This window comes from Armigeres subalbatus, chromosome 2, assembly GCF_024139115.2.
Source record: "Armigeres subalbatus isolate Guangzhou_Male chromosome 2, GZ_Asu_2, whole genome shotgun sequence".
Lineage (NCBI taxonomy): Eukaryota > Metazoa > Arthropoda > Insecta > Diptera > Culicidae > Armigeres > Armigeres subalbatus.
In genome coordinates this window covers 363,011,583-363,036,946 of record NC_085140.1, presented here as the reverse complement: position 1 = coordinate 363,036,946, position 25,364 = coordinate 363,011,583, and the positions used below count along the sequence as shown (strand labels likewise).

Below are 25,364 nucleotides of genomic sequence, written 5' to 3'. Positions count from 1 at the left end.
AGTACCAATTTGCGACAATATACAGTAGATTGCTCAATTCAAGCTCTGTCTGGTAAGGGGGCGGGTGTCGCGGGAGAGGGTTCTCTTCGTCGACTTCCCCTCATTTGAATGAAAGTGACAGGCAGGGAGTTTCTTTGCAGTTTATCACCTCAGAATGCAAGTTCGCATTGTTTTCTTTCGTTCTGAAGTGATAAACCAGAGAGATCTGCTGCTTGTCACTTTTGTTTAAGGGAGAGGGGGTCGACGGGGAGAGTCTTCTCTTGCGACATTCGCCCTTATTCCGGATGGAGCTTGAATTGAGCATTGTATAGCCACCCACGATTTGTACAATCACATATGCTATGCTATGCTAGTATTCGAAGGAGTTCCCAAAGCATTTCCTATAGTATGTTCGGGAGGAGATCACAAATGGATTTTTTGGATAAATTCTTAATTTTTCGATGGATTTCCTGGATAAATTCTCAGATGGATTCCTAGAAGAGTATCGGAAACAAAGTCAGGAGAAATTCTAAAATAAGAAGTTTCATTCAAATGAAGTTCATAAGGAATTTTCAGAGGTAAATATTTTTAAATTTCCAAACAATTTTCAGGGTTGTTACGAAGATCCTGAAATATTTTCCGCGCCAAATCCGCGCCGACTAAAATCAAATCCGCGCCATTTCCGCGCGACATGAAATCCATTCGCACCAAATCCGTGCGATCCAGATCTAAATTCCTAAGCAAATACACGTTAAATGTCAATTTTGTATAACAATTTATTGAGCGTCTTTTCTAAAAGTTTTTTTTTACAATTATTACTGATTTTAAATATGATTTCAAAACTGCAACATATGTTTTGTATCAAAATGCTAATAGGACTAATAAACCGGCACCCTTCTAAATGGCCTTATTCGCCACTAGAAGTACTGAATCTAAGGGAACAAGAACTAAACAGTCAAAACTATTTGCATAAGCACCGCTTTTTGGATTAGATGATGGCTTTGGCATGATTTGTTCCGTTATTATCAGTTTTTTTTTGTTGATAGAATTTCATAAAATTCTGCACAAGGTACGTTGATTACAAATGAATGTTAAGGCCAGATTTGATTTTAAATGATTGAAGATAAACGTGCCAAATATTAAAATATCTGCCAAAACCGCAATTTCTTTTAAAGTAATTAATTAGGCAGCTTTATTTGTAGTTATTGATCACAAGACAAACTTATTAAAGAATATTAAGAATTGACAATGAAGCTCCGTTTTTAAACAAAACTTCTATGTGAAACAAATATTTGAATTCATATCAAGAAACAAATAATACAAATCTAACATAGTTGCTCAAGCTCCGTTGATTTTTAATTCAGAATCAAACGTAAATTTCTTCAAAATTCCAGAGGAATCTTTTTACTAGTTTCAGACCAAATTTCTTTTGGAAATACGGCATAATAATTTGCGTAAAGTCCAACAGAAATTAGTCTGTTATTTCTCCTTCAATTCTTGTCACAAGCTTTTCTAAAAATTCACGCCGATTTTTTTTACCATTCTTACTGGAATTTCATTTAAAAACTCCGAGAACTCCTGTAGAAATTCATTTTTCGTGCGCTGATTCATCCCAAAGATTTCTGCGGATCATCCTCCGGAAATTCTCCCGGAAATTTTCATGGTAATGTTTGCAGAAATCCAACTGCCCTTGGATCTGCTGAAGTGCAGAAGTTGCTCCAAATTGTCTGTGGAAATTCTCCCAAGAACATCTGTGGGAATTTCTCCAGTATTCTTACAAAAATTCCCTGGGAAATTATTTTGTAATTCATTTGGGAATTTTGTCGTAAGTTCAAGTAAATTCTCCACAAATAATCTGCGGAATATCTTCAGAGCTTACTTGCAGAAATCCTTCACATGAATTCCTACGGAAATCGCTTTAGAAATTCTTGCAGAAATTGATTAGTGACTTCCTGGAAAAACTCCCAGGTTCAATTTTGAGCACTTATTAAAAGAAATATCTGTGATCATGGCTATAACTCTTTTGTAAATTCAAGGCGGCATTCTTTTCGATTTCTATAGTCATTCCTACGGTCACCGCTCCAGGAAATTCACTCCAAAATGTCTTTATAATTTTTCGGGTTTTAATGCTGCAGAAATCCTCTTTACACTGTGGAAATTTATTTGCAAGGAATTTATACGAAGAATCATCGCATAGGGTCCTTGTAGAAATTTCTTTACGAGGTTTCTTCGTTTTCTTTTGGTAATTCTGTAAAATACCACCGAGTTAACCGAAAATATCATAAAAAGGCCTGAGGCAGAAATAACTTTTGAAAATCATCTTTGATCGAATTTTTGGTCGACTTTCTGCGGAAGAAATTAATGAAAATGAAGCATCTGCATTAAATCACAGATGTTTTTCAATTGTTGTATAAACCTTCATTCGTACTAGATGAATGTTATAAAGGAAATATAAAATGTTCCAATATTATGAAAAGAATTCCTGGCGACTATTGAAAATGATATGCTGAGTGGTTCATCGTAAAAGAAACAACCAATCAGAACTGAGCAAATATCTTGGAATTACGAAGAAATTGACAAGATGAAAATGGGTGTTCATGTCCTTCAACAGACATGTTTTGAATGCGCCATGCTTCAGAATGGGTTGAAATGACAACAAGTGGCGTATCTCTCTTCATAACATTTGTTTAAATGATGCTTGAGAGTGTAATGCATGCCATTAAATAAGGACTTGGACATATCAAAAATAATGTTAATAAACTTGAAAACGTAAATTTGTTCTTAACAACATTTGGTAATGAAAATAAAGCCCATCTAGATAGCCATAAAACCAGGCATTGCAATTTATCCCATCATTCGATCTTCTGAGCAAGATACTGATGTTATGAAGGGATATCGATCTTGAATTATCTATCTGCTCAGTAAACAAAGTTCAATGTTCGTCATGAAGAAACAAGTTTTTAAAACTTTTGTTGTAGCAACGCCATCGCAACGTGAACAAACCCCAGACTGAACCGGATCATCATCGATTGAAACAAAATTTTCAAACGACTTATCTGCTTTCGTAAACAAAGATTCAAACGACGATTTGACGATCTGATGGCTCTCCCGCAAACCAACACCATCAACAGTTAGCGGAGTCCTTCACCTACCTATTGATGGTGTTGGTTTTGCGTGGGAGAGCAATCATTCCGTCAAATCGTCGTTGAAATTTTTGTTTACAAAAGCAGATAAGTCGTTTTGAAAATATCTTGAATTGCTCAAATGATAATATATTTCCAGAATGCTCTTTGATTGGGGATAATATCTTTGCAGAAGCAAAGATAGTGCTCAGATGATATTGCAATGCCTGCATAAACTAATTTTCAAATAAACTTCCTTAGATTTTTTCTTAGAAATTTTCACCTAAAACTAAATCCGCGCCAAATCCGCGCGAAACCCTAAAATCGTTATGTAAATCCGCGCCAATTCCGCGAAAACCGCGAAATCCGCGAAAATCGCGAAATCCGCGTAGTCGTAACAACCCTGAATTTTATATAAAGTTATAAAATTATTTCAAACTGAAATTCGAAAGAAATTCTGGTAAGTTTTCAGGATGCGTCTTAGGAGCAATTCTTTAGTTTCCTGAAGAACAATTCCCATATTTTCAGAAAAAGTATCTCTATGTTTGGCCGAGAATATGTTGAATAACAAGGGATCTTAGTCGTCAGGTTGCCAAAAATAGTACACTAAAATTACGAAGGTGTACGTACTATCGAGGTATGCCTGTACTATCCCAGTAAACGAAAAAAGAGCCTACATAGTTGAAACCAATCTTCTTCTTCTTATTGGCATTACATCCCCACACTGGGACAGAGCCGCCTCGCAGCTTAGTGTTCATTAAGCACTTCCACAGTTATTAACTGCGAGGTATCTAAGCCAGGTTACCATTTTTGCATTCGTATTATCATGAGGCTAGCACGATGATACTTTTATGCCCAGGGAAGTCGAGACAGTTTCCAATCCGAAAATTGCCTAGACCGGCACCGGGAATCGAACCCAGCCACCCTCAGCATGGTCTTGCTTTGTAGCCGCGCGTCTTACCGCACGGCTAAGGAGGGCCCCCAGTTGAAACCAATACTCAAGAATTTTCACTCAATGAAAATCACACCTCAAATAATTATTTCAATAAAATAGTCATGCAAGTCGTGCAAACAAAAAGATTTAAAAATGCCGGACCAAAATGTAATTAGTGAAAGTGATGAACTCTAAAAAGCCAATGAAAAATCACAAGTATAAAAAAATGAAATTAAGTAAAAGTGAAATGAAGTAAAAGAAAGAACATTTATTTCTAGCCTTAAACAGCTAATTCATAGTTGTATTATTAATTACACATTATATTTCAGTGTGTAGAAAAAAAAAACAGAGTCTCCTCACATAAGTCTATGCTAACGGCCTAAACTACTCGAGCTCAAATGACATTGTCACGCTCTATTAAAAAAAAGTCAAAATTCTGAAACAAAAAAAAACTTCTTCAAGAATAATAAAACATTCTTTTTCCTTGTCCTACTCACCGAACATTTAATCTTCATCATCACTCGATCTGATCGATGATTTGGTTCCAACAGAAGACAGCCCGGAAAATAATCCTGCTCCTCGACCTGCCCCTTTCAGCATAGAACTAAAGGAATTGTTGGCCGACACGAGCAATGTTCCACGACCTTTACCCTTAACGTCCAACCCGTGCGGCTCGCGTACCGCTTCTAGCTTTTTCTGTCTGCTGAATGGATTGTAGCTGGTGCCTGCACCAGCTCCTCTGCTTCTTCCAGGATAGTTCGGAGCATAGACACTATCATTGCAATCCAGCATGTGAAACGGATTAATTGGGGCAGCGTTAGTATCGGATGGTTCCTTCTTCAGGTTCTTGGTCACTGTTCTGGAGCTGTATATGACGGAACCATTCTTGTCCTCCATGTTACGGAAGGGACTCTTAGCCCGAACCTTCTGAATCTTCGGCAATGTGAAGTTACTCAGCTCCGATGATGACACGAAAGACACTCCGTCGGCTTGGCTTAAATTAGTTCTGGAAGTGGTTTCGTACAAATCTGAGCACAGCGTTGTATCAGCGTTCGACGGTAAATGACGACCGGCAATCAAGTCAATGCTCAAATCTAGACAACAGTTGTCTGAGATTATGTATGACCAACGGATAACCTTCGACAGTGCACAGAACCTCTGATTGCCCATCTTTTCGTGAAAATCACAAGCAATTCCGCTCGTATATTCGTAAGCATCCTTCTTGAGCAGAATATCTGCAACTGTTTTAGTAGGAAAAGTACAAATATCCAACCCATACTTTTCGGTAGCGCGTTTCAGTTGAAAGAAGAACTCGCCTAACGGAATAACCAAAAATTGGTACTCAATTTTGGCTTCGTCGTTCAGCTGTTTGATAATGCTCTCTATCACCGGAACTTCCTTGGCATCTGTCATGAGTGGAAAAAGTTTGTATGGTTTCTTATTGTAGTCAGTAAAACTCAGGATCTTCTGAAGTAAAATCAGAAAATCAGTTTCTCCCATTGCATTTGGAGGCGTTGGGAGCTCGTGAGACTCCTCACTGTAGTTTCTTGCTTCATGTGCCAAACCCAATGGAAGCTTCACAGGGTTAATTAACAGGTGGAGTCTATCCAACACGCCCAGTTCCAAGTTGTATTTAATGAGTGCCATTTCGGCTGGAACGTACTCTTCAGTGTATGTTTTACAGAAATAATTGCAGGATATGAAAAAAATCTGTAAATAAAATTAGATTTTTAGAAATATGAAGTAGATTCAAAACTTAACAATAATAAATCTGAGAATCAACACCTAATAGAGTAGTCATTTTAGAAACATATACTTTGCACAACCCAAGGTTTTAAGGTTTGTATGGCCGATTCCCCGAATACATATTGTCTCTCCGGTAGAAAGTTTCTACTTAATATAAATACAGGTAAGTTACCTATAACGATGGAAGTAGTGCCCTGGATTCGCATGAAGATGCACTAGCCTACGCATCATTTAGTTTGACAGATAAAACTTCGGAAGAAAAGTTCTTTTCCGAATTCTAATTTAGTACTACGCCGACAATATGCAACTCAATACCAAATTTTTCAAAACGACTTATCTGCTTTTGTAAATAAAGATTAAAACGTCGATTTGACGAATCGGTTAACACTCCCACGCAAACCAACACGTGGTTTGCGTGGGAGTGCTATCAGATTCGTCAAATCGACGTTTGAATCTTTGTTTACAAAAGCAGATAAGTCGTTTTGAAAATTTGGTATTGAAGTACAATAATTGTACAATAATATTTATTGTTATCCGATGTATGTTGAAGAGTAATAAGTGCTGTCCAATGAGAGCTTGAAGTAGCTAGCAGTTCCTCCCTGTCCTGCTCATACCCATTAAATTTTATTGACAAAAAAGAACAAGCAGGACGGGAACAACTTCGAGTTACTTCGAGCTGCTCATTGGACAGCACTAATGTTACCATCTTCCACTGGTTTCAGGAAGATTAGCGATATTTCGGTAGAATGCGCCGAATTCTACCAGTTCCAAGTGACTGTTAGCTGGAAACCCTCGGAGCGGTTTTCCAGTTGTTGATAAATATGCTAGAAAAGCATTGTTTACGTTTCCAACTGTTGCCCTTATCAAATTGAAAAATATTAAACTTTCACTTTGATTTGGGATATGCCAACCGTTCTATTCAGATTTACAACTGATTTAAAAAAAGAAGTATAATATTAACTCACCTCTAACTTCTCGAGTGCATTGTTCAACGAAGCGGTTTCAATCATTTCGGAGATTGTCTTACGAATCGTTGCCTGCTTCTTCAAGAGTTGCTGTTTCTCCATTTCTACCTGCGAGTAGGCAATTCCTTGCGCAGTATACTTTTCGCCATAGTTTTGCTTTGGAAGTTCCTTGTACGATTTAGCCCGGTCTTTGTAAACCTCTCTTTCGATATCGGTCAATTGATTCCAAAACGGTCCGGCTTCGCGCATCACTTGGTCCATTCCACCAGGAAAACTCTTGCCTCTGCTTTCTTCTCGTCGACGAAATTCCAACATGAAGAAGAAAAACGGGCCTTTAGCTGCTGGCTTTTTACGCGCTGACATTATGCGTCTTTCACGAAAAAAAAAGCTGATTCACCAACGATTTTCTGGAAAAATAATATGCGATATCCAAGAACGTTCCGATGAAACTTTCACAAGCAGAAGCGGCAACAACAGGATTCCTGCAAGTTTGCGAAAGAAAGCACGAACGAGAAAAAACGGAAGTGGTTTACACTGAATGTAAATATTATGCATTTCAGATTAATCACCGAGATTCAGGGCTGTAAAACTAGCAACACTGTTTCTATTTCCGCAGTTGAAATATTTCAGAAAGCTGTACACGCCCGTTTCAAATCACTCAGGTTTGGTCCGATTCGTGAATTAAAATCGAATTAAACTTAAAAGTGACAGTTCGGAAATTATGAAATCCCCCGCTCATAAGAATAGCTGGTGCTACCCAGCAAGACCAACAAAACATCTATCAAAAATGATTCAATATCTGTCAAAAGTAATCTTGCTCTGCGAGCAGGGTTATTTGGAAATTTTTGAACTGTCACTTTTAAGTTTAATTCGATTTTGATTCACGAATCGAACCAAAGCCTCATGCTACGTTTTGACAGGGCAAGTGAATTGAACCTTAAATTGAACAACTCAGTTGAATTCAATTGAGGGGGTTAGAAGCAGAGGGGTGTAAGTGACATTTTGGTCAACATTGAGTTGACTACAACAAAAAATTCTTTGGTTCTTGTGCTTTGCGGCAATATGTTGACATAGTTTGTACGATGTTTATAAAAAATGTAAAAATTCACAGAATGTTAGTATTTTTTTTGAACTTTCATACAATTTGTATGAAGCAAAAAAAAATTGAAAAACTTTGCACTCATTTTTCTCAAAACTAACTTTTTGTCACTTACACCCCTTTGCGTTTGACCCCCTCAATTGACTTGCCAAAAGTTGAACATGTTCAACTTTCTTTTCATTCAAGTGAAATGAATTAAGGTGTTTACACGTTCCATTCGCGTCCGATTCAAGCGACTTGCTCAATTCACTTGCCTTGTCTAAACGTAGCATCAGGGTTTGTCTCATTTGGAGAATTAGGCTTTGGTCTGATTCGTGAATTAAAATCAAATTAAACTTAAAAATGACAGTTCAATAATTTTCAAATAACCCTGCTCGCAGAGCAAGATTACTTTTGACCTTTTGACAGATGATGAATCATTTTTGATAGATATTTTGTTGGTCTTGCTGGGTAGCACCAGCCATTCTTATGAATGGGGGATTTCATAATTTCCGAACTGTCATTTTTAAGTTTAATTTGATTTTAATTCGCGAATCGGACCGAAGCCTATAAACTTAAAAGTGACAGTTCGAAAATTAGCAAATAACCCGGTAATAAGAATGGCTGGTGCTGCCCAGCAATTCCAATAAGACATCGATGCAAAATGATTCGATATCTGTCAACAGTAATCTTGCTCTGCGAGCAAGGTTATTTGATAATTATCGAAATTAATGTCACTTTCAAGTTTAATTTCAGTTTAATTCTCCAAATGAGACAGATCCTCAGAGACTGAGTGAAATTGTATTGCCTATATAGATACCCGGATAAAAATGTACTATTGGTTCAATAGTGTAAACAATTGAATTACCATAAAATGTACGGTATACAATAGGATACATTGTTTCTTGATGGTTGCACAGATTGTATCAACACTGAGGATACAATACATCAACATATTTCTCTAATGTAACTATACTTGCAATTGTTTTTGGAACGTTTTAGTACATAAGTTTCATACATTGATAGTTTTTGAAACGTTTCTTTACATTGGATATAAACTATATAACAATATTTGCCTCATAGCGCCAAATATGCATTTTTTCCCTTTAAATTGCATTGTTGAACAGTAAACCTGTCACAACTGAGAAATTTAAAATCGTATTGTTTTACTATATAAATACAATACAATCCATTGTATTTTGAACAGTTTTGTTCGGATATTTCAACAATATATTAACCATACACTCTATTGTGTGACGAAAAAAATGTATGGAAAAATCTCAGATTTTGTATAGTTACGATACTTAACAACCCGTACATTCTATTGCGAAAACTTCATTTACATTTCAGTAAATGGTTCATAACAATGCATTCTAATGTATTTCTATGGTTTCATTTACAATATAATCTATTGCCAATTTAATGTTATTAATAGTAGTGTTACAATAAATTGTATTGTTATTCTACTGTATTTTTTATTCGGGTAGTGGAATATATAGATGAGCGAAGATATTTAAATCCACTGTCTCCGAACGAACTGTCAAACGTGTCTCCAAACGAGCATGACGTCACGATTTCAATGGAAACGTTAAGGGCTGTAACGTCATATTCGCGTGTGCACGGGCAAAATAATCGACTCACCCATGTTTTCGCTCATCTATAGATTCTACTATTGCAAATTTTGCGCCGTGTTCGACTCCCATGCAAAAAATATTGTCCCACCTAAATATTCTCCCACCAGTTTCTCCATATATGGATGACGTCTCCACTACAAGAAAGAGCTTTTTGGGGTGTGAAAAAAGGTGCAAGAATGATGTTTTGGATTGTGCTTTCGCTAATTTCTATACAATGAATTATTGGCAGTGGCTGATTTTCTACTCGCCGCAGCCACATCCAGGCGCTATAGTATATGCACAAAATAGCCAGCAAGAGTTAACCGCCAGAAATTTGTATGGCGAAAGACATCTAACGCTGGTTTTCTCAAAATTAGGAACTTTTCATGAAAAACTATTTGGTACCGGTTATGTAGGAAGGTGTCCGCTACTACGCCTACCAAATATTTTTTCGATAAAGGTGCTTAATTTTGAGAAATCGAACCTTAGATGCCTTTCGCCATACTGATTTCAGAAAGTTAACTCCTAGTGTGCCGCTGTAATTACGCCCAAAGCAGGCGATTCATTGGACGTGAGCATTTGTTTTGGTGCTTCGACAAATTTGCATGGTAGTCTATTCTTCGGTGAGAAAAGCAATGAATCGCCTGCTTTGAGCGTAATTGCAGCGGCACACTAGGAGTTAACTTTCTGGAATCAGTATGGCGAAAGGCATCTAAGGTTCGATTTCTCAAAATTAAGCATCTTCATCGAAAAAATATTTGGTAGGCGTAGTAGCGGACACCATCCCTCATAACCGGTACCAAATAGTTTTTCATGAAAAGTTCCTAATTTTGAGAAAACCAGCGTTAGATGTCTTTCGCCATACAAATTTCTGGCGGTTAACTCTTGCTGGCTATTTTGTGCATATACTATAGCGCCTGGATGTGGCTGCGGCGAGTAGAAAATCAGCCACTGCCAATAATTCATTGCCATCTCTTTTTTTCTCACGGAAATCTTACTCATTTTTCGTAAAAAGTGGAACTACTTTTTACGAAAATTGAGTGACTTTTCATTGGAAAAAAAGAGACGGCAATACAATTATTTCCCTCACACGGTGAAACTCGAAAACTCATTTATGAGTAAAAAAGTACCCATTTTAAGTAGTAATATGCAGTTGTCAAAAAATGAGGGAATTTTGACAACTTGGAATGGGTAAAAAAAGCTCATTTCAAGAATGAAGTTTTCATTGAAAAAGGAGTATTAAAAACGCTTGAATGGGTGAAAAAACACTTATGCAGTTTTTTTCATAAACTTGACGCAAAGTTGTGGAACAAAAGAATTAAAAATTTAAATCGCGATATTGAGCAATAAACGGGAAACTTAAAACGAAATACGACGTATAGAAAGGAGAAACAGGTAAGTAAAAATCTTTGATAGTTTCATATTGCTATTTTATAATATGTATTCTTTCAAATCATAAAAATAATATCTTCTTTCAGAAACAGATCAGCATGGCATGGAGCTTGCCGAGAAATCGCCTTTTTGTTCACGGATCTGCATCAGCACACCTTATTCGGAATCGACGACAACGACCTGTTCCGGACCCAAGTCTTTTCAAGACATAAAGTTGCGATAAAAGCGCCAACTGTGTTTGTGACAAAACATCCCAAACCAAAAACGGCATGCGGGTTTTGTCGTCTTTTTTTGCGGAAGATGTGTTTAGTAGGGTAAAGTGACCAATAGTGGACCCCCAACCAATAGTGGACCCTCCAGCCATTTTTGCATTATTACTGCACAATGTCAACATTTTGCTATGAAATTCTACCGGGAGAACCTACCTTACAGTCCTATGATTTGATTACATGCGTTGGAAATGCTATGGAAAGTCAAATTAGATGATTTTTTACAATTTTATAAAAAATAAACACGAGAGTGTCCATTATAGGAACATTTTGGGGGGTCCATAATAGGGAAGAAGAACGTCCCGAAACGAGACATGAAAATCAAATGAAGTGTCGACTATAGGGAAGCAATTTCCTATTATGGACCCCCAGGGGGTCTACTATAGGGCGAATTCAGTTAGACTTTAAAATGTTAATTTCAACGAATAACGTCGTGTAGTTGGGTGTTTTATGTATGTATCGTGAAGAGGGGATGCAGAGCTTGTTGTTAGATATCAAGCAGAGTTAATATTTTGAAAATTTCTAAGCCGTATGACAGGAAGAGCAAAATTCCGCTACTAGGGGGTCCACTATTGGGCTTTTTACCCTAGATTAGGGAAAAAAAAAGTTCTTATAAAAATGTAATTGTTGCTAAATCTAAACCCACTGTATTAGGAGAAAAATAATCAAATAAATTTACACTTAAATTTGAGTTTTTTGTTGGAATTAATATATTATTGCAATCCGAAAAAATATTTTAAGCTCCACAAAATTTTATTCCCAAAAATGGGGGTTTTTTACCCATTTTTGCACTTTGTTTCATTCTCAAAAACGAGTAAATATTCCACATTTTTTGACGTATATGGTGTTTACTCATTAATGAGTAAAATCAAGTTTACTCATTAAATGAGTAGATCCACTTATTCTATGAACTGAGTGAAATTTCACCCATTAATGAGTTTCTGAGGTTCTCCGTGCAGTCTCTGAGTGATTTGAAACGGATGTGTGCATCAAAAAATGAGTTTTTTAAACTCTTTAATGTGTATTGCTGGATTTACAGTGTAGCTGGCCTTTAAGCGTCGGTGCAACAAACTGTCAGAAAGTAGTGCTCTTTCTCAACATCCCAAAATGTTTTTCAGATGCAAAACTTCATAACAGAATCAGCTGCTCGACCATCAGCTTTGATTCGACCCGTCATCCGTATCACGACACTCTGGATATAAATTTTAATATTAATTTGATATCTACCTAGGTATTTTCTAATACTGTGCATTTGGTGTTTCGATCAACAACATTCAATAATTATTAATCTTTGAATGGTCTTGAACTTATTGCGTCAACTTGTGCTGAAGATGCCATTTTATGCCGTTGCGAAAGGTCGAGCTGTTGGTGTTTATTTGACGTGGTAAGTTTACGGACTCTTTGTTTTGTTTCGTATCTATATTTATTTAGTAAAACGTTAACTTGTAGATATACGTTTTTTGTCAGCATTTCTTGTTTTCCTCAAGCAATTTAATGAATACAAGTTTCGCTGAATACTATTATTAATTTTAAAACGCTAAAAAAACATTTCTGAATTTCGTTTCAAATAGTTGTAAATCAAAATTTTAGACATACTCCCTGACACGAATAAACAAACAAACAAACGAAAAAATTTCTTGCAGGCCTGAATGTCAGCGACAAGTGTCTGGATTTACGGGAGCAAAATTCAAGAAATTTCCAACAAGGCAACAGGCGGAGACATTCATTCGAGAAAATGGGGGTAGCATTTCCAGCTCTAGCTCTGACAGTGCAAGCAATTCATCCGTGGATTCGCAACCCGTCAGTCCTCCGACGCAGTCCGTGCGAGTGTTGGTAAGCAATCTACACTACATATTATGTATCATATGAATAGTTTTAGGTCAAAATGATTGAAAACCAGGGCAAATATTGTCCATCAATTCGGGCAAAACGTTCGAGAATTTGAAGTTTATTATTTTAAGAAAGTAAGTTCGAGAATTTTTAATTTTTTGGTTAAAATAAGAAATTAAGGCTGTCTCTATCCGCGAAAAAATTTTGCGGTTTAAAAGTGATATGTTATTCCAAAATAATAAATTGATTTGTCATGAAAATCCGATGCCTGTCAATAGGAATCTTGCTTTGTGATCAAAATTATGGGAATTTGCATCAAGTTACTCTTTATTATTATTTTAATTATCATAAACGGCATAATTCAGAATAGACTTTAAGCTTATTTCCACCAGTGTAGTAGTTAATGTAAGCTGGATGAGATTGTAGCCAGCTGGCCGTTCTGTCCACTTTCACTGTTAACAACTAAAGTTTCGAATAATTTTATTCACAAAGCAAGATTACTATTGACCTCAGCTATTGACAGGCATTTTTGTTGGTGTCTTTGGTGCGATTTGGTAGTACTTAGGCCAAATGTCCTTCACAAATACAGAAACATTATTATGGTTTAACATCTTATTCTTCTTCTATATGGGTCAACTTGGAACTTTCAACTTAGTATTCTATCAGCATTTCTTCAATTATTATTTGAAAGCTTTTCTATGCCCGCTATTGCATGAGTAATGTATCTTGTGTGGCAAGTACAATGGACTATTCTAAGGGAGTTGAGAATGTTTCCCACCCAAAAACATCCTAAACCGGACCTCTGCTCGCAAGGCTAACTGGAGACCCAATATATGTAAAACAAAGTTATCCTTACTAGAGATAAGCCAGCCCAGGGCTGAAAATCTCTATAAATAAGGACAAACAAGCAAGTTTTCCGAATTGAGCTCAGGAACAATATAGATTGCTTGACCTGGGATAATCCTCATCCAACAAACTAATAACCAAAAACTTATTAATTAACAGATCGATAACTATGACGGCATCAACGCGGCATGTTCACGGATCGAAAGTGTTAAGCGAGAGTTGGACGAGCTGAGATCTAGGCCACAAACTGATCCAGTCCCAAATGATGCTGATGCGGCACCACCCACGAAGCGTAAGAAAACAGTTAAAGATCCTAAACCGGTCACGAAGCTGGAAAAATACGGCAATTACAGCTTTCTACAGGACGAAGATGGCTATGTACACGTCTACACTGATGGATCGTGTGAGGGGAATGGAACAGCAGCAGCGTGTGCCGGGTTGGGAGTGTATTTCGGAGAGGGACATGCTTTGTAATACTTTGACATGGTTTTTGTTTTAGATCAAAAAGTAAAAACTAAATTTTGTTTACAGAAATACATCTCAACCTGTCAGTGGGCGAGCTACTAACAACTGTGGAGAAATCCAAGCAGCATCGTTGGCCATCCGGTTAGCTAAAAAGCATGGTATTAAAAGACTGATTATTAATACGGATTCAAAATTCCTTATTGACTCCATAACTAAATGGATGCCCAACTGGAAGCGAAATCAATGGAAGCTTTCAACCGGGAAGCCAGTCAAGAATCAGGTTGATTTTATGGAGCTGGACAAGGAATTGGCAGGGAAGGCAATCGATATCAAATGGAATCACGTGGATGCCCATTGCGGCATATTGGGCAACGAACGGGCAGATGCTTTGGCTCGTGAGGGATCGGCAATGTTCCGACGACAGAAAGCTTCACGTTGATCTTCGTAATGTTATAACAATGAGCGTATTTGGTAAGTTTTGCCTTTTTATTTGAGGGTTTGCTATTATTTATGTATGATATTGATTAAACATTTTCAATCCTAAAATATGACTGATATTATAGATGTATGAGAACATCCACAAAGTTTCCAACAAGTGAAAAAATACAAAAACGAGAAAGGCAAAAAAACATTAGCACAGACAGCTAATCGAAACAAATTGACCTTTTTTTTTAAATAATATACGTTATTATTTAATAAATAAAAATACTTTAGGTGATTTTTGATTCATGAAGTAATGTTTATTACTTACCTCCATTGACCTAATTGGTATACTCCGCATTTACTTCTTAAGATGAAAACAAATATGTAATACTACCTAGCGACCACGTTAGGAGTACTAAACCTATGGTCTAATTCTGTACTGCAATTAGTACGCAATTTTATTTTCTTGAGCAAAATTAGAGTTAAGATTATTTGTAGTCGGTTGTATTTTGACTTGAGGATTCGCTAGAAGGCTGCTTCAATATCATATTCTAGGATGCTCGTTTTTGGACCGCCAATCGCCCATCTCCCTGCACACCGGCCGTACGCATATCTTCGTCCATAGCACATAGCTAGCCTCCTTTTTCAAGTTATCTGCTAAACATCATTTTATACAAAAGATATTTTAGTTAATAGATAAAGATTGTCGCTGTCCTTTTGCTGGTGAGGATAGGGGATCTAGGGAATCTAAAATACATAATACAAATACACATACAAAATACAAATTGACAGTTTAGTACCACACATGTTTCGGACAGCAGAACAAATGGAACCGTAGCGACCATCTTTATCTTGTAACTAAAGTATCTTTTTTTTACCGCAGGTGTACAAAAATGAGACATCGAAAGGCTGGATGAAATACGGCAGATTACTGTGGGCGGAACATGTAGTGCGTATGCCCAAAGAGAGACAAGCAAAAGTAACATATTGACAGATAACTTGAAAGACAATAACTCGTCATTCAGTGCCTTACTTGCCTTCGTCTTTTAATCTCGCGGCTAACATTATTGCTATCTCATTTAACGAGTTCTATTCTTTTAGTCATTTATTTGAAAGGATCTGTTTCATTTGGAGAATTAAACTTAAAAGTGACAGTTCGAAAATTAGAAAATCACCCGGTCATAAGAAAGGCAGACTCTTAATTATCCAAATGAGATAGACCCCAAGTGTATACACCCGATCATTTATATATGGATCTGATGGAGCGATTTGCAAGGTTTCCTAACTAATCGATCCGTCTTGCGATTAGCTGGTTTTATATACACAAAATTTGGTGCATTTGACGGGAAAGTTGGAAAATCGTCAAAATACAACGTTTTCATGAGTTCTGAGGAAACCCATCTGCTCGAAATCGAAATAGATCTAGAGTGCCACGCTGCAATCAAACAAACGATTGACAGTTATTGGCGAATTTAGGTTGCATGAAGAAGAAGAAGTCGAAGGATGATATTTAAAAAAAAGATGCACGGGGAAGCATACGAGAAGTTTTTTTAAACTCTTCTCAAAAATTCTAGAAACAATTTAATTAAAAACGGAAAGCAGTATGGGGTATATAATAGCAGATTAGAGATCGCTTCGCCCTACTTAATTCCATCTAACGTCACGTCTGATATCTCAGAAGATATTCTAACACTCGATTGGGACGTATCCAGCGTCGCAAGGATCAAGGTCCCGTATACGTAGTTGGCTACACGGTGGCTGAAAGTCTCCTTAATAAAGAGTCGCCAGACGCCTGGGACTGAGTGAAGTCCGTTGGCCAAACTTTGGAGAACACAGAACGCCGTCGGGACAAGTTTTGCTATACTCTGGTTTACGAGGTGAACACGCTCCCCGGCATCGCGGAGTTGGCTTCCTACTAAGCGCTCAGGCACACTCTGCGCTTATGAAGTGGGAACCTATAAGTGAGAGGATAATCGTTGCCAGATTTAGAACACGGGTCCGAAACCTTACTATAATCCAATGTTATACGCCAACCAATGCTGCCGATCTGCAAGACAAACAGAACTTCTACAGTCAACTCAATGCCGTCGTAGATAGAATTCCGAAGGGTGATATCAAGATCTGTTTGGGCGACTTCAATGCGAAGATCGGATCCGACAACTCGAACCATGAGCGCATTATGGGACGCCATGGTCTCGGAGAAATGAGCGAAAACGGAGAGCTGGTCGCAGAATTTTGTGGTAATAACGACATGGTGATCGGGGGATCGCTCTTCCCTCATCGACCGGTTCACAAGGTCACGTGGGTCTCCCGTGACGGCTTTACAGAAAATCAAATCGACCACATCTGCATCAGCCGAAAATGGAAACGGAGCCTTCTTGATGTACGGAATAAACGTAGTGCCGATATCGCGTCTGATCACCACCTCCTCATCGGCGAAATACGCCTGCGCATTGCGCGGATTCGTCGGCAGGAGGAAAGAGTTGGACGACGTGAAACGGTCCTTCGTTGAACTGAAGACGCATGCTGCAGATATTCCGGAAGGTGGCAGCGTGGAAGACCAATGGACCGCCATCAAGAATGCCTTCATCACCACCAGCGAGAATCATCTGGGCGAACTACGCACCCAGAGAAAACAATGGATCACCGATGAGACCTGGGGAAAGATAGAGGAGCGAAGAGAAGCCAAAGCCGCGATAGAGCGATCGAAAACCAGAGGAGCCAAAGTCTTAGCCCGTCAACGATACGCGGCTCTTGAGAAGGAAGTAAAACGCTCATGTCGACGGGACAAGCGAGCGTGGGCAGACTCTCTGGCCGACGAAGGAGAGAGAGCCGCCGCAACCGGGGACATTCGCCTCCTCTACGATATCTCACGACGCTTAAGCGGGGCGAAGATGAATGCAACGATGCCTGTGAAAGACGTGAATGATCAGTTATTGACCGACCCAACTGACCAGCTGAAACGCTCTTTCGAGCACTTCGAACAACTTTTTCAAGTGCCAGCCAGGCCATCACCACCTCGGCATGATCTGCCTAGGATCCGACGTATAACACGCGTCAATACCGAAGCTCCACCACTGCTAGAGATTCAAACAGCCATCCAAAGCATGAAATCGAATAAAGCCCCAGGGGTCGACCGCATATCAGCCGAGATGCTCAAAGCTGACCCCATGACATCCGCTCAACTACTGCATCGTTTATTTCGTAATATCTGGGACACCGCAACTTTCCCGGTCGACTGGATGTAAGGTATCTTAGTGAAGGTGCCCAAAAAGGGTGACCTGACTGTATGCGATAACTGGCGAGGCATTATGTTGCTGTGTACCGTTCTCAAAGTTCTGTGCAAAATTATCCTAGCCCGGATTCAGGAGAAGATCGATGCGACTCTCCGGCTCGCGCAACGGCGCTCTGATATGCAGAGTAAGCTCAACAACTTTGCCGAGCGCTCCTCTTCGGCAGGTTTAGTCATCAACGTCAACAAAACCAAATCGTTGGATGTAAACACGGTGACTCCTTCCAGTTTCACAGTAGCCGGGCAACCAGTGAAGAATGTTGAAAGCTTCCTATATCTTGGTAGCCAAATGGCGGACGGCGGTACCAAGATCGACATAGGCGCCAGATCAAGAAAGCAAGGGCTGCCTTTGCGAGTTTAAGAAATATCTGGAAAACAGGCAGATAAGTGAACGCACCAAAATACGAATTTTCAACTCTAACGTGAAATCTGTGCTGTTATACGCTAGCGAAACATGGTGTGTATCAGTGGAGAACACTTAACGGCTGCAGGTGTTCATTAACAGATGCCTGCGGTATATAATTCGGGCCTGGTGGCCTCACAACTGGATCTCAAACAACGAGCTCCATCGTCGTTGTCACCAGAGGCCGATAGCAACAGAAATTCGGGATCGGAAGTGGGGCTGGGTCGGCCACGCTCTACGTAGGGGCGGAAACGAAATCTGTAAACAAGCATTAGACTGGAACCCAGCGGGACATCGCAGCAGAGGCAGACCCAGAGGCTCATGGCGGCGAAGCCTCAATAAAGACATAAAAGAAGTCGACTGAAATCTAACCTGGCAACAGGTTAAAGCGATAGCCGGGCAACGCTCAGGATGGAGATCCTTCAAGTCGGCCCTTTGCACCACCGGAGGTGTACAGGATCCGTAAGTAATTAAGTAAGACGCCGGATGCGTACCTCATACGGTGGCGTTTGATGACGACCGACAACTTGCTCTTCTCGGAGGCATTTCGTCAACGTATCCGGAAGAATGGCAACCGAACAATGTAATGATCATTGGATTCACGACAAAGATAAATTGACTCACAAAGAGATGGACCGGCAACGACAACAATAATGGGTAATGAAAAGTCTAAACAATAGATTCTGTGTGGATTCTGTACAGCATAACACCACAGCAAACACGGCACAGTATTTTTTTTTTATCTATTGCATTTATTTGACAGGCTCAGGCGTGTATAACACTTAACGGAGCCGAGACTCTTTATGATATTTACAAACTATATCATTATTATTAACAGTTAGTAAGGGGAAAGGGACATTGACCAAGATACTCGTGGCGACTCAAGGTTAGATTGCGTAATTTCAGGATGGACAGGGTTGGGATTTTGGTTTGGGGTATTACAGCTGCTCATCCGGGTATTTGACGTCAAAAACGTTGTATCGTAGCGTCGTGTTCGAGTTGTGGTTTGTCAGTGAGCATCTTCCGGATGGCCAGAGCTTCATGGTACATGGAACAATAAGACAGAGACAAGAAAAAAAACTTGGAAAGAAAAAAAAGAAATATTAGACTTTGATGTCAGACGAGCAAAGAAATGCATAGATAGCCTGCATATATACCACATCGCGAATTCCCAAAACACTTCTTACTTCCCTGTAGGGTTGTTTACCTCGGGCCACAAGGGTATCCAATAGTTGCTCTCTGGAGGCGTCGTTTTCCGAGCAATACCAAACTACGTGATCGATGTCATCGTAACCGGCTCCACACCTACATAGGTTGCTATCGACCAAGTTTATTCTATAGAGATGTGCGTTTAGTGAATAGTGATTGGACATAAGCCTCGACATCGTGCGAATGAAGCCTCGGCTCAAGTCCTCACCTCTGAACCACGCTCGCGCAGAAACTTTAGGAACTATGGAAAATAGCCACCGTCCAAGTTCATTGTGTGACCAAATCGTTTGCCAATTTTGAAGAGTACTCTGACGAACTAATGGGAAAAACTCGTTGTTCGAGATTTGTCTGTCATAAACTTCACCTTCCTGTGCGCCCACCTTTGCTAGCAAGTCCGCCTTCTCATTGCCATAGATTAGGCAATGGGATGGGACCCATACAAAGGTAATCTTGAATGATCTTTCGACCAAATCACGCATCTGCTCTCTTATGTTTGTAAGAAAGTAAGATGCGTGCTTAACAGGTTTCATCGACCGGAGTGCCTCGATAGAACTAAGACTATCCGAGAAGATGAAATAATGGTCTACGGGCTGATCGGTAATTATCCCCAAAGCGAAGTTAATTGCTGCCAGCTCAGCAACATAAACCGAACACGGTTCCTGAAGTTTTCGGAAGGTGGTTGAATTTACATTGAAGACACCGAAGCCAGTGGATCCGTTGATGCGAGAACCATCAGTGAAATATCTGTTGTTGCAATTGACATGTTCATATTTTTCGGAAAAAAAAGAGGGAATGGAAAGATTTCGAAGATGATCTGGTATTCCTTGAATTGCATGTTTCATGGACAGATCGTATTCAATGGAGGAACTGTCGTTGATGAAGTTAACTCGTGGTGGATTATAACATGGAAGACAAAGATCTGTCGATATGTAGTTGAGGTAGACCCTCAGGAATCTTGACTGACGAATCAGTTCAAGCATATTGTCGAAATTTTCTAAGACAAGTGTGTTACTTGTCCCACATTTGATCAGTATTCTAAGTGAGAGCTCCCAGTAGCGGTGCTTTAAAGGAGTGACTCCAGCAAGCACCTCCAGGCTCATGTTATGCGTTGAATGCATACAGCCAAGAGCAATACGCAAACAACGATATTGAATTCGTTCCAATTTGATCAGGTGGCAATCAGCTGCTGAGAGGAAGCAGAAAGAGCCATACTCTAAAACAGAGAGAATAGTCGTTCTATATAGTTTGATGAGATCTTCCGGGTGAGCGCCCCACCACGTTCCGGAGATAGAACGTAGAAAATGAATCCTTTTTCGGCATTTCTCTATCAAATAATCAATATGGGTTTTCCAGGTACACTTAGAATCAAACCAGACCCCAAGGTATTTTGAAGATAAAGATTGGTTGATGTCATCATTCAACAGCTTGAGTTTCAGTTGAGCAGGATACCGCTTCTTAGTAAACACAACCAATTGAGTTTTTGCGGAGAGAACTCGATCCCTAAATGTCTGGCCCAAACAGTCAGATTATTTAGGGAACTTTGCAATGGTCCTTGCAGGACTTCTGCACATGAACCTCTTAAAGAGATCACGGCATCATCTGCAAGTTGTCTGAGCGTGCATTGTCCTTCCAAACAATTGTCAATATCTTTAACATAGAAATTATAAAGCAGGACTTAAACATGATCCTTGAGGAAGGCCCATGTAGCTATTTCTGGAAGTTGTCAGAGTGCCGAGTGTAAAGTTCATTTGTTTTTCTGACAACAAATTGTACAAGAAATTATTCAAAATAACGGGTAATCCACTACTGTGCAGATTGTCTGACAGTACTTCAATGGAAACTGAATCAAAAGCGCCCTTAATATCCAAGAATACTGAAGCCAATTGCTCCTTGTGCGCATAGGCCAGCTGTATATCTGAAGAGAGCAACGCTAGACAATCATTTGTTCCTTTACCTTTTCGAAAACCGAACTGAGTATTTGATAGTAATGCATTTTGCTCGATCCAATGATCAATTCTTGAAAGAATCATTTTCTCCAATAATTTCCTCATGCACGATAGCATGGCAATCGGTCGGTATGAATTGTGATTAGACGCTGGTTTCCCAGGCTTTTGAATAGCTATTACTTTGACCTGTCTCCATTCTGGTGGCACAATATTGTACTCCATGAAACAGTTGTACAGGTCAAGTAATCGTCTTTTTGCGATATCTGGGAGGTTTTTAAGAAGATTGAATTTGATGTTATCGCATCCCGGAGCAGAGTTATTTGATGAAAGAAGAGACATAGAAAGTTCCAGCATTGAGAATGGTCCACCCAAAGAACCGGGATCATTGACTGATTCTCGAAATAGCGGTTCTGCTGGTACGGAATCTGGACAGACCTTTTTGCGAAGTTGAATATCCATCGATTGGAGTATTCTTCACTCTCGTTGGTGGAAGTGCGGTTCCGCATGTTGCGGGCCGTTTTCCAAAGTGTTGTCATTGAGGTTTCTCGTGATAGTCCCTCGACAAAACGTCGCCAGTAGCTACGTTTTTTTAGCCTTGAGAAGATTTTTCAGCTTTCTTTCAAGCCTCAAGTACTCTTCAAATAGCTCAGACCTTCCGTGTTTACGAAAAGCCTTGAAGGCATCAGATTTCTCAGAATACAACTTAGTACATTCATCATCCCATCCAGGAGTGGCTGGTCTTCTTATGACAGATGTACTTGGAACGCGTCGTTTCTGAGCTTCTAGTGCGCATTTATGAACCAATTCGGAGAGGAATCGATATTCATCCAGTGGTGGAAGAATATCAGTTGATTCAATACCAATTTGTACCGCCGATGCAAATTTTTGCCAGTCAATGTTTTTCGTGAGGTCGAAAGGAACATTAACTGGCACTGATCGCTGATAGCCGCTTTTGATTGTGGTGACTATCGGCATGTGGTCACTACCATGGGGATCTTGGATTACCTTCCACGTGCAATCTAATGATAGTGAATTAGAGCATAAAGACAGATCTATTCGACTTTCCTGACCTTGAGGTCCTATTCGAGTTACTTCGCCTGTGTTCAAAATATTCAAGTTGAAATCGTCGCACAAATCATAGAAAATAGGCGCTCTGTTATCGTCTCTAGTTTCGCCCCATGCAATACCATGTGCATTCATATCACCCAGTATTAAAACTGGGGATGATAAAAGAGAGACTGCGCTCCAAAGATGCCGACGATTAAGTGAGGCATTTGGGGAATATACACTGAAGCTATGCAAAGGTCTTTATTCTTTACATTTACTTGGCAAGCGACGATTTCTAAACCATTAACAGTCGGAATGGGAATTCTGTAGAAAGTGTGACATTTTTTGATTCCCAAAAGAACACCACCATAATGATCATTCCGATCTTGGCGAATAATGTTAAAATCGTGGAAGTTTATTTCATCTTCAGAAGAAAGCCATGTTTCACAGAGAGCAAATATATCGCAATCGGAGTTGCGAATTAAAAACTTAAACACGTCCAATTTATGTTTCAGACTATGACAGTTCCACTGCAGCACAGTGATTGTATCTTGTATGGCCGTATTATCCATCGAAAGATACAAGTCCTGCAAGAAGGGGCCATGAAACAGTCAATTGCTTCAGATAACTTTCAACTGTTGGAATAAAGAGGTCAATTATTGGCCTCAATGAATTCGGAATATTGAATAAGTTCAAAATACGATCCACAAGGTCCTTAAAGGATATCAATCCTCGCTTGGACGAGATTCTTTTCTTGGAAGTGCGAGTAGCAGTTTTCTGCTCAGAGATATTCCTTGACTGATGTTTCTTTGTAACATCAGTTTTAGGCAATGGCGGGAATGTCTTACTGCAACATGGGTCAAAAGGAGCAGTATAGACAGGCTGCTTCGGAATTTTAAATAATCCCCATTACCATCAGATTTCGGCAAGCTTTTAGGGACGATTTTGTTTTCTTATGGCGCAATCCCGGGGAAGACAGCTTCTTCCTTTTTTCGGGTACGTGTACCTCCGCAGAATTATCCATATCGGCTACGTCAGAGTCCGATTCATCAATGGAAATGACATCATAAAAATCACTAACTTGAACGGTAGCTGAAATAGCAGCCGATGCGTTGGCAGTTGCGGATGTGTCTTGCGACTTCACCATCCCTGCATACGACTGCTTGGAGCGCTGTACCAACGAACGCTTCACTTTTGGGTGCGCTTTCTGTACACTGGGCATTCTTGCAGAACCATGGGGAGGGTCCAGACCACAATAAGCACATTTTGTAGCTTGTTGTTGGCATGACTCCTCCCTATGCTTCTCAAAACATTTGCCACAACGGGGCTTGTTGTCGCAGAACTCGGCAGTGTGCCCCAACTGTTTGCAGTTGGTACAATTGAAAACTCTGGGTACAAAAAGACGCACCGGAAACAACATATTTTCGATATCTACATATTTTGGGAGTATCGAACCGGCGAACGTAACCCGAAGTGAACCTGACTTGGAATACACTTTTTTACCATCTATCATGGCAGCTGAATGCAACTCCTTGCAATCCAGAATATCCACAGTAGATTGCAGGGCATTCTTTAAACGACCTTTTCCTGCAAGTACATCCTTGCAAGTCAGGCTCGCTGCGTTTATCACGCCTTCAATTTCGACCTCCCGCGAGGGCACATAAACCAAATATTCTACACTATACAGTTGGTCTTTTGCGATAGCATTTGCATCCTGATATGTAGGTGCGGTTACACGTAGTTTGTTCCTATTAATCTGATGAAAATCAGTTTTCGGAAAACGACGCGTCAAGTCACGTTTGATTCCTAAAAAATCAATACTTTTCACTTTCTGCCGAAAGTAAACAACCCAAGGCCCAGGCGAAGAAGCCTGGTAGAATCGCGTGCGAACGACATTGTCTTTAGGAGGCGTTTCGCCTCCGTTTTCTTCGTCCATGTAATATAACCCAAAATCCCCAAAATAATTAAAAAAAAAAGAAAGAAAAAAAAAGTAAGCAAATAATACTAATAATAATTAACTAATAATAACAATAACGACACAAACACAAAAAAAAAAAAATTCAATAATAATATTTCAGGCAAACTTTTTTGCTTTTTGTCCCACTGTTATCCACCGATATCAACCGTGCCCAACTATAGGCAGAGCACAAAACGGCACCACTGAAGTGTGGTTGAATCGACTACAGCGGAACAATGGAATTTTTCACTTAGCCTGTTTACTGCCTACTCTCCCGAGTAGGTAGCTTTTGATGACGACGCTTGCTGCTGGTTGTCGTCACAGTAGCTTTTGGCTTCAGCAAATGGCACTAATTAACGGGACTGTAATGACTTTGTCAATACAGCCCGCTTCCCGATAGTCGGCTGGAAAGATCACCTTGCAGCAGCACTTCGCACTAGTAGGAATGACTATTGTGTGATATAAAAAACAGCCCTTTGATGCACAAGGGTAAAAAAAAACTCTACAAGATTAAAGTAAGCCGCGTGATGAGACACGGATGTATTAAAACGTCCGGCTCGACCAGAAACTCGACAAGGAATGAACACGGCTCAGTAGCGGTTAAGGTGATTATACAATCAAGCCATGTGGTGAATTTCAAATTCATCACACGGTTTTCTACTCCTATTATCAAAAGTTCAAAACCAGCGTAATATTTTTTGTACAATGCTGAAATTAAAGTCGATTGCTTAGCATGAGTAATCAAACGATCTACAGATGTTGTGATTCCCATGGGCGTTGTTGTTCTCTCAATTCGTGCTCTTGAAAAATCACTAGAAAAAGCACGTGGTTTCCAAGATGGCCGATTT

General features: G+C 39.5%; 2 protein-coding genes across 5 annotated transcripts; one reads left to right on the top strand and one right to left on the bottom strand.

The window, feature by feature from the left end:
* Positions 1-4,288: 4,288 nt before the first annotated feature.
* On the bottom strand, positions 4,289-7,273 carry LOC134217178 (protein maelstrom homolog). 3 transcript variants are annotated; one of them, XM_062695961.1, is made up of 3 exons: positions 6,747-7,273; positions 4,533-5,745; positions 4,289-4,487 (listed from the first exon to the last, which is right to left on the bottom strand). In XM_062695961.1, the coding sequence occupies exons 1-2, from the start codon at positions 7,107-7,109 to the stop codon at positions 4,540-4,542; spliced, it is 1,569 nt and encodes a 522-aa protein (XP_062551945.1). In that variant the 5' UTR covers positions 7,110-7,273; the 3' UTR covers positions 4,289-4,487; positions 4,533-4,539. The 3 variants fall into 3 exon arrangements, with proteins under 3 accessions (XP_062551945.1, XP_062551944.1, XP_062551943.1); XM_062695960.1 differs by having other exon boundaries at positions 4,289-4,471; XM_062695959.1 differs by having other exon boundaries at positions 4,289-5,745.
* A 4,945-nt stretch (positions 7,274-12,218) lies between these two features.
* LOC134217177 (ribonuclease H1) lies at positions 12,219-14,972 on the top strand. Of its 2 annotated transcripts, XM_062695957.1 has the most exons (5): positions 12,219-12,482; positions 12,742-12,931; positions 13,934-14,244; positions 14,306-14,710; positions 14,803-14,972. In XM_062695957.1, exons 1-4 carry the CDS (start codon positions 12,394-12,396, stop codon positions 14,676-14,678), a joined length of 963 nt encoding a protein of 320 aa, XP_062551941.1. In that variant the 5' UTR covers positions 12,219-12,393; the 3' UTR covers positions 14,679-14,710; positions 14,803-14,972. The 2 variants fall into 2 exon arrangements, with proteins under 2 accessions (XP_062551941.1, XP_062551940.1); XM_062695956.1 differs by lacking the exon at positions 14,803-14,972 and having other exon boundaries at positions 14,306-14,785.
* The last annotated feature ends 10,392 nt before the right edge of the window (positions 14,973-25,364 follow it).

Bases quoted from the DNA above. Each gene is read 5' to 3' on its own strand.
- LOC134217177 (XM_062695957.1), top strand. From the start codon at position 12,394: ATGGTCTTGAACTTATTGCGTCAACTTGTGCTGAAGATGCCATTTTAT. The intron at 12,483-12,741 runs GTAAGTTTACGG...AATTTCTTGCAG, and splicing joins GTTGGTGTTTATTTGACGTG to GCCTGAATGTCAGCGACAAG. The intron at 14,245-14,305 runs GTAATACTTTGA...TTTTGTTTACAG, and splicing joins TTCGGAGAGGGACATGCTTT to AAATACATCTCAACCTGTCA.
- LOC134217178 (XM_062695959.1), bottom strand. From the start codon at position 7,109: ATGTCAGCGCGTAAAAAGCCAGCAGCTAAAGGCCCGTTTTTCTTCTTC. The intron at 5,746-6,746 runs GTGAGTTAATAT...TTTTATTTACAG, and splicing joins ATGCACTCGAGAAGTTAGAG to ATTTTTTTCATATCCTGCAA.